This window comes from Ruditapes philippinarum, unplaced genomic scaffold (assembly GCF_026571515.1).
Source record: "Ruditapes philippinarum isolate M1 unplaced genomic scaffold, ASM2657151v2 ctg4436_1_1_1_1, whole genome shotgun sequence".
Taxonomy (NCBI): domain Eukaryota; kingdom Metazoa; phylum Mollusca; class Bivalvia; order Venerida; family Veneridae; genus Ruditapes; species Ruditapes philippinarum.
The window spans coordinates 1-9,445 of NW_026857946.1; the positions used below are offsets into that span (position 1 = coordinate 1).

General features: G+C 31.3%; 2 protein-coding genes across 2 annotated transcripts; both read left to right on the forward strand.

The window, feature by feature from the left end:
* Positions 1 to 377: 377 nt before the first annotated feature.
* LOC132751571 (uncharacterized) lies at positions 378 to 4,879 on the forward strand. The gene is made up of 7 exons (XM_060741750.1): positions 378 to 598; positions 1,247 to 1,436; positions 1,850 to 1,965; positions 2,659 to 2,791; positions 3,365 to 3,496; positions 4,275 to 4,451; positions 4,743 to 4,879. Exons 3-7 carry the CDS (start codon positions 1,855 to 1,857, stop codon positions 4,877 to 4,879), a joined length of 690 nt encoding a protein of 229 aa, XP_060597733.1. The 5' UTR covers positions 378 to 598; positions 1,247 to 1,436; positions 1,850 to 1,854.
* Positions 4,880 to 5,210: 331 nt separating this feature from the next.
* LOC132751569 (uncharacterized) lies at positions 5,211 to 8,759 on the forward strand. The gene is made up of 3 exons (XM_060741741.1): positions 5,211 to 5,239; positions 6,783 to 6,870; positions 7,524 to 8,759. Exon 3 carries the CDS (start codon positions 7,579 to 7,581, stop codon positions 8,035 to 8,037), a length of 459 nt encoding a protein of 152 aa, XP_060597724.1. The 5' UTR covers positions 5,211 to 5,239; positions 6,783 to 6,870; positions 7,524 to 7,578; the 3' UTR covers positions 8,038 to 8,759.
* Positions 8,760 to 9,445: the final 686 nt, after the last annotated feature.

The window sequence follows — 9,445 nt, forward strand, 5'->3', positions numbered from 1 at the left end:
TATTAACGCTATTACGTGATTTCAAAACTTTTAATGAGATACATTAAACACTGTTCGTAAAAATTTCTGCTGAGGTTAGATTATTCGATGGTAATTACAAATATTTTATAAAAAGCGACAAAAATGCATTATATTTGACTTATGAAAACTTTCTGCGAACATTATGGACAGCCCTTGTACAAGTAATTACATGTAAAATAGTTACCAATTATTATTATGAGTATTATTATCTACTTTCTTATCAAGGATGCCAAACAATATGTAACTCTTGACTTGTTGATTCAAGTTCTTTTACTTTTTACTTCCTTGTCGCAAGAAATAACGGTATATTTATATGAAAAATCATCTTTAGTATTATCATCGTGCAATGACGGGACATCACGAAAATTAAGCAATAAGTGTAATTGAAGATATATAATTATATAGACCTAAGTGAAGTGCACAGCTACTTACCATTAAATTGTCTTATATATGCACCAAGGTTTAATTATAATATTTTCGGAAAAGACACTTGTATATGGAAGGAAAAAAAAGATTCAATGTGGATAATGAAACTGGATATATTCATTTTTTTGTCTTTTAGTGATCATATTTCAAGGTAAGTTCCTGTATGTTTGTTGAATGTTGCATTGTCACATAAATGAAATACAATTGATACATAAATTAAATACATTTCACAATGGGATACTTTAAATCAGTACATAACAATTGACAACTAAATTAATGTTTTCATGAATTGTGTAAAATGATAATGTCTGATGTTCACCGAGTTCTTTTGAGTGGAACCTATATACCCGGATGGCTTCCGGACCAAGCTTTTGTCCTGTTGAAATGAGTTTATTGACTGCACACATTTTAAACTTAGTCAGTCTAAAACCAATATTAAACTCTTCCCCGAAGCATACTTAAGACATGCGTGATGTAAAGTTTATAAAGAAAAATTGTTAGAACTTCAATTTGAACACGTACATTTATCGGACTGTTTTCTTGGCTTAATATTTTTATGAATTAAAAGTCCCCAAAACCGATCACATTTTTACAAGCTTATAAATATAATTTGATTAAATGACGCTTTTCAATTTTTTCGGATATTTTATGAACAATTATCACAGGGCCACCACCAACAAAAAAAAAATCAAACACAAACAAAAAACACTCATATATCGATTTTTACTGGAAATTTATTCTTATAATGTTTTATGCAAATAACTAATTTAAAATCATTGGTAATTTTCTACTATTTTAGATACATGGTGTTATCACGTTTCAAATTCAACATTTACGTGGACGCCAAGAAAAGAGATGAATGCAAGATAGCGTCACCTACCATAAAGTATGGTAATCAAAAACCTCATCGTTGATATGCATGGAAACATTATAAAGCAAGAAGGTCTGGGTCGGTTACTATCAACAAACTGCTTTATTTGAGTATATTGGTAAATTTTTATATATTATTAAGATGTTTTCTTTACCTAGAATGTGTAATAGATCTGAAACCAAATTAACATATAGTTTTTATCAAAGTGGTCTGTTAACCTTGACACAAAGCTATTTTATAATACATTCTAACCTCCGTAGTTTTGAAATAAATATTTGATAGGAAAACGGATATGGGGCCGATTGAGAATCGATATCTCGCATCCGAAAATCCAGTACCACTCGAAAACAACTCATCGTATCATATATATGATAAACGTATCGGCAAAATTAACATTTGTCATTTTGTCATAACAATAGGTGCTGTATGAAGTATTTCTTGAAAACAAATACAACCACTCACAAATAATATATACGTGCAAAAGCCTTTTGATTAAATAACATTGAATGCATTTAATGTTGTTTCATTCAGGATGCATGAGTTCAGAGGACTTGAACATAATCAAAATACAGCTTGGTACAACGAATATCGGATGGTGCTATTCTGCTTGTTCCAAAACGCCATTTATTGGGATACAGAAACAAACGGTATAATATAATCGTGCAGTGAATAAAGTTTAAAAAAGATACATGTTAACGATATAACAGATCTAGTGACTTCTACATAAGTATATGTGAAAGTTATTTTGATTGTAGTGTCTTATAAATTTACATGAGTATGATCTATTCCCTTTTTGACATCGTAGGCTTTTGGGCTACTTAAACTAAATTTATGGTTATACCAGAAACATACCAGTGCCTGCGGTTTGGGACTCCAAAAAATACACATAAAGGGAGCGGTGTCTTAATTGTTTATGTGTATACCTCTAACGATGGACCATGAGTCCCAGCCCGACTGGGACCGCGATGATATTTCCAAATACAAGGAAACATTAGTTAAGATCCAGTCTCTTTTATCACAACTGAATTTAAATTTAATGTGATACCCCATATTTCAAAATAAAACACCGCAAAGGGTTTTCGACACAAGGAATGATGCTGAAAAATAACCACATGTAAGCGTTCATCGTGAACGGGTTTTGATAAGTATCTAAAACTTTTCTTTAAATAGAATGTCGTCTTTTTGCAACCAGGATGCAGGCTGGACAATCACCGTATGAATTTTCTCCACATAAAAAATAGTATTTGAATATTGTGTTAAGTATGATTTATATAACCTTCTTATTCTCTGTTTTACATTAACATTTAAAAAGTGATCTCTTGAGACATTTTTCTTTATAGTGCTATTGTATATCGGACAAATCTGATAAAAGAATCAGAGAACTAAACTGCAATCATGGGTGCGAAGTTTCATCTAACGCTACTTGTGGTGGAGACAACGTCACTTCACTGTATAGAATGTTATCTCACAACGGTAAATACAAGATTTTTCTTTATTTTTTAAATACCATTCATGCTTTTTAATATGCTATTCTTATGCAAATTTAAAGTGATTTCAATATGGTTAAAAATACAGACAAGTGAAACAATAAAAGTAATGTAAGCATCCGACACTAACACTGTTTTTGAATTATAGAACAAATATCGTAAATTAACATTTCTACTTTACGGGGTTAAAAATGTAATATGAGATATAATTTGCATAAAGTAAGAAAAGGTAAAGTTATTCGGATTTCGAATTATACAAAAAGAAACTTTCTCCAAGTTTAAATGAAGATATGTTAGTACAGTTTTCAATCCTTTTGAAACTCGATTTTTACGTTGAATAAACATAATCGGGCTTTCAAACTGGGATTAGCTGACCGGTTTTGCAAACAAAACAAGTTTTACAAGCTACTACATGTATATAAGTGTGTACATCTAAGTGGTACCCTTGAACAACTGGCACATACTTTGCGAAAGTTTCTTTTTTGGTTCAGTATATATATATATAAATAAAACTAGAAGAAGGCGTTCAACTTTAACTCTGTTTATGTCTTTTCGGCAGACTCTGTACATTTTCCTGAAAAACAGAAGAGCAAAAATAACTGCCTTAAAATGTATTTAGACAAAAATAATGGAAGCAAATCGTATGAATGGAAATCTTGTTCCGAACAAATGTGGGCATTTTGCAAATCTGGTGAGTTTTTACGAAAAAGTATGCTTTTCTTGAAAGTCGTTTGATGTATAAAAAAGCCAAGGACAGCAACAAATTTCATTAAATTGATATTTAATCAATATAAATGTTTATTCTTGTTAAATTTCACAAATGCATTTTGAAAGATAACTAAATATACACTGCGGTCGTTTTCAAACTAGAATTATTGTTTTTGTATATCTTTAAACCCTTAAGATTTCTTTTTATGCATTGGGGTGATTCGTAAAGGGATATACTGCATAACATAGTTTGAATGAGATAACTATGACCGAAACGCTAGCCGAGAGTTATTGTTATTTCAGGAAGGCAATATTCATCCGTGCATTCCGTCAGCAACTTGTAAATTGAATTTACAGTAACGCAAATTGTAATTGAGTAAAAAGTTCATAAGAAAACCTGGCGACTGTAAATTTTTCAAAGAATCATTGTAAAAACGCACGTTATCAACGGCTATGCTAACGCTGTGCAATAAAAAGAGTTATTCTAGTATAGATGTTTCAATCGCGGTTTTACTCTTAACTTTGTTAATTGTTTTGAAGTAATGGCATTTTAATCTAAAAATAGTCATAAAAAACAAAAACATGAGCCAATCAGAATTCGAAAAAAAATATTTGCGTTATTATAGGTTATTGAATAACTCTGCTCAAGTTGCTACAAAGCAGAATCAAGCGAGTTATTGTGGGAATATAAATCACCTTTTTATCATAATAATAAGTTGGCAAGTTTTTCACATTTTTTTTTTCATTTCTTTTTTTGTAAGATTCAGACCATTCCTGCGAGTTATATAGAGAATTGAAAAGTTGGAGGAATGCAGCGACACTGTGCTTTCAAAACAACGGCTATCCAATTGGATATGAAGCAGCACGGAATGTGACTTACATGGCTAGATACGGCTGGACAGGGATCGTTTGGAGCGATGTAATTTTCAAAGAAACTGGTACTTGATGTTTTCGAAATGACATTAATAAACTCAACTCGCGGCATAATTGAATCTAAATTAAAAACTGATTTACTGCCAGAGAAATAATTATTGATAATTTAGCATTACTTTTGGATGATGTTACTGTTTTCATAAAAAAAGCAAATGCATGCAGCTATTTTCACCAGTAGTTACTGAGATATTCTTATATATTCGTGTATTATTACTTGTCAAATAGAGTAAGTACGATGATATATATAAATAACACAATCAACCAGTCTAAATAGAGATGATTTGTACCTTTTTTAGAATTATACCGGAAAAACATGTCTGATATCAGTCACGGGTATTTGAAATATGAGGGTTCCTTAGGATACGTTTTACATTTTTCAAAACATGATGACGAAAGAAAATATATTCTCTGCAACGGTAGCATATTTCTATGAACATTCTTGCTTAAACTATATGAATAAAAACTTAAATACAATATAAGGTGGATGGTACTATATAATGTTTCCTGTTTAAAATTTATGAATCTTCTTAAAAGTATAACAAGGCAAATTTCCGTTTTATACAATTTCATCGCGTTTTTAATCCTTGAAAAGCAAGTGTATTGTTTCAAATATTTGCTGACGTTGTGTACAAGATAATGGTATGCATTCGTAATTCTTGCGCGAGCATCAGTCTACATGTACATTGATTATTAAATTCGTGAATTTTATTTGTTTTTTTATAACATTAATAATTAGCATGATTCTAATATGTTTTATATCTTTCCAAAGGTGAACCAGTGAGAAAGGAAACAAGTGAGTTCATAACTAGCCACAATGATAATAACCATTTATATACAAAACATATTCATAGTAAAGATAGAATGCATTTATTTCTTCTCAGTGTTAAAAGACTCTCTATGTTGAGATTAAAAATGTCACATAACTGAAACTTTATACACGTATATTAGTATCTTTCTAATCTCATAATTCGTTTCAGTTATATAATACATTATTATATTCACTATTAATAAGTTTTCTAAAAAAAGCATATATTCTTTTTGTTATTGAAAATTTGGCAAGTACTTTATCAAAGAATATGTTTTAAATTGCCCTTTCGCTCTTTTTACCCGAACGGTTAAATTCGGTCATGTCTGATATATAAATTATGAATTTTAAAATTCTTCAGGTTGTATAAGACCCTACAATTTTAGGATAAAGCCTTAAAACTTAAGAATTTCTAACCATTGACATTGATCGACCATCCTTAAACGTCAATAATGATATTATTTGTACCGTAATACAGGTTATAAGAGTATGGAACAAACATCATGTGTTTCGTTAAGTTGTTGCATATTTCAATGCATTGCTGCATCCTTGATTGCTGCATCCTGGATGACTTATTATTGTGATCTAATTAATGACTATGAATCCTGATGCTAGGATTTTAACTGTACACCATGTTTTAGCATGTAAATACTTAAAACTCTTTCAGCGATGATAAGAACTAAACCACACTAAGCAATTCCAATGTCAAAAACGCCGAAAATACCTGTTACGCCGACTGGCGAGATAAAAAGCTCATCTTATGTGGTATAAGATATAAGACAAATTTTACAAGAATGCTAGAATGTTCTTGTTGGAGTGCTATATTTATGTACTCAGCGACATAGTTAGATGTTAGTATTTCCCACAAGAGCCAAATCGTATTTTTTTGTCAAACATCATTTACATACATATGCTTCTAAAAAGATGAAATCTTACGGGAAAACATTTGTATGCACTTTCGAAAAGGTCTTTTTCATTATATAGAACTGCATTTTTATGGCAAAATAACAATACGAACATAATATTAATTAAGAGTAATTGATACATTGAAACAGCAACAACAGCAATGATAGATCATACACTTATGTCTTTACATTCTAAAGTATTATGCACGCTAATGTCTTTTCAATTGCGCATGGAATTTCATAAATTAATTGGATAATTCTTATATAATAGTGTATGATTTATGATCGGAATGTTTTCCCTGTATTCTTGTCAATCATATCAATGCAATGAAACATATATCTGGTGTTTAATATTGAGCTGCTGAATTCGGTAAACCATTTAAAAAAAGAGACAGAGAAAATCATTATAAGTAGTATAATTTTGAATGAATTGATTAGAGTTTTGGGCAAACGCTTGCACTTATCCAGATACATTCAAATATTCGATATCTTCCTTTTTCGTAAGCAAATTTGCTGTTACAGTTTTATTTTGTTTTTTTGGCATTATATTCTTTTTTATTAATTACTTGTTTTACTTGTATCATTCACTCTATTTCAAATACTGACATTTATACATCTTTTTTCAGACACTGATTTAACTGTTGTTGTAGGGGTATCAGTTTCAGTAACACTGCTTGTTGTTGTCATAGTGATCCTACTGGTTCTAGTCAAACGGTAAGGTTTGAGAGAAAATTTAGTTTAAAAAACCTCCTGCATATTTGGATTTGATCTTAAAAAATATTTTTTGTTAACATTTAAAACGTGCCGTTCAATACATTGAAACCATGGACGTTATTATCTACAACTCTTTCTAACTGATATGTGATAGAGTTTTTGAGTAGTTCTACATGCTTACAAAATTCAACCTTATTTTCTTACACAAGTTTTGATTTGATACTTAATAAGAACACAATTGTTTTCATTTTACTTGTGAAAACTTATAGCTTGCTGAAACATTGTCATTACTTTTAAAAAATAAATAAATAAAAGCAAACAACTTAATGTAGTTTGTGTTTAATTCATTTCAATCAGTATTACTTTAGTAATACAAAGTTTTTACATAAAAGTTTGTTTTTTAAATTGGACATATTTATCAAATATATTTAGGTGATGAATTCTAATAAGGCTTTAGAATAATGAGTTATAAAGAATTATAACAGATAATTTTATTGATTCTCCTAAAGATTTTTTATCTTCACATACCAGGTAACATATCAGTATATTTTGATATGAATTAATAAAAGCTTAACTATAATTGTCTACTGAAGTATTCAATAAGTAATGTCTAATTATTTTCATTCCTTTTTTGTTGTGATATATTTTTATAGGAAGAAAATTATTTGCTGTACTGGTGGGAAACAATCAACTGAGGTAGCTGATCAAATGCAAAGAAAGAATAGAAGCCGTAATTCGAATTTAAACAGTTCATACGTTTATGTTGATGATGAATGTATAGATGCATCTTTCAAAGGAAATTATGATTCACCTGATAACACTTACAACATGCCTGACCAAGATGGAAACACTAAAAAAGCAGCATATGACATCGCTGGTAACGATAGACAAGCATTAAAAAAGAAACAAGACAATACATATAATAAACTTCAATCTGAAAACACTCCTATCTACGATCTTACAAATGATAAATCTAAAACTGAAATGCGAGAATTTGATGATACATACAACACAACGGAAGAGGCATCAATGAATTGCGTGATTAAATTTGGCAAGCATGCAATTGGTATTAACACCATTGAAGAAAGCCCTTACAATCATACCAACTCTGATCCGTTTAAAAAAAAACAAGTTGACAATGTCTATAACACTGCTAGCTTTCAGTAAAATATTTGAATAGGAACAAGCGCAATTTATAAACTAACACAAAAAGCATTTAATTTATGAAATATATTATATATTGTTATGCATTATTTATAGCTATAATTGAGACAATGCTTAGAGTTATGTCGACCCATATTTTATCATTTGTTCATGTAAGGAAAATTCTGTCTATGCTATGAGGCCGTTTAACACAACGTCGAGGAATGAACGTAAAAATATCATACTCTCTTTGTGACATTGATTACAAAAGCATTATTGAAGACATGCTTATTTCTTAAATATCTGAAAAAAGTGATCCATCGGAAGCCCTTAAAACAGGAAAATTACATGAAAATTGGAGACTCGGTTTGGTTGAGTCTGTACATGAGGGATAATGAAAGAGTGCAACTTCCCTCACTTCCACCTAGCGCAGACTTTAGCGGTACTCAATTCTCAACACTAAAAAGTGCCGGACTCAATGATCCCGAAGGACCAGAAAAATATAACAACACTGAAGTAAAGTACGGGGTAACTTTTTTCTGCTGCCACACAGCATTTGACACCTGCTGTTGTGATGTATAAATACCTGGAAAAATGTAATCCCTCGGAAGCATTTAAAACATTCTTAAAGCACGATGGTAAAAATGAAAACCAATTTGTATGTGCAATGTTGGCCCAATGAGTGTATTTTATAAATACTATTCATAGTAACAGACTAGTTTATTAAATTATTTCAAATGCATAAACGTTCCATGTCTTTTGTATGGTTTCACGTCTTTTCCGAACGAATAACTTAATATTCTTTTAATATTTGTTAAATGCATACGAGGTATGATAAAAAAATTCTCGACCCGAGATACTTTTAGCCATTACACTGACATTTACACACGTCCCCGTCCTATAACACTGTGAAAAAATGGGCTGCTGAATTCTAGAGGGACAGGGAGAGCATTGGAGATGATGAGCGGCCTGGGCGGCCAAACGAAGCCACCATCGATGAAACTGCCGAAGCTGTGCACCATCTGGTCATGTGCGACAAAAGGCGAGACCCGCAAAGCATTGCTAGGAAGGTGGGTATAAACTTTGGTTCAGTTAGGCAATTCTAACTGATGTTTATGGTATGTCAAAGGTTTCCGCTAGCTGGGTCCCCAGACAATTGACTAACGACCAGAAACGGACTTGACATTTCAAGATATCTGTTGTCTCGCTACGAGAATGAACCTGAGTCGTAACTCAGGATGAAACATGGGTCCATCACTTCGATCCAGAATTCAAAAAACAGAGTATAGATTGGAAGCACCCTGGCTCACTCCCTCCGAAGAAATTCAAGAGGATGCAATCATCAGGGAAGAGGATGGCTTCATTTTTTTGAGATAGTCATGATTGACTATCTTGAGCAAGGTCGTACCATAAACGGTACGTTTACGCAGAC

Coding starts and splice junctions, on each gene's coding strand:
- LOC132751571 (XM_060741750.1), top strand. CDS start 1,855: ATGAGTTCAGAGGACTTGAACATAATCAAAATACAGCTTGGTACAACG. Junction 3,497..4,274: donor GTGGGCATTTTGCAAATCTG/GTGAGTTTTTAC, acceptor TTTTTTTGTAAG/ATTCAGACCATTCCTGCGAG. Junction 4,452..4,742: donor TGTAATTTTCAAAGAAACTG/GTACTTGATGTT, acceptor TACCTTTTTTAG/AATTATACCGGAAAAACATG.
- LOC132751569 (XM_060741741.1), top strand. CDS start 7,579: ATGCAAAGAAAGAATAGAAGCCGTAATTCGAATTTAAACAGTTCATAC.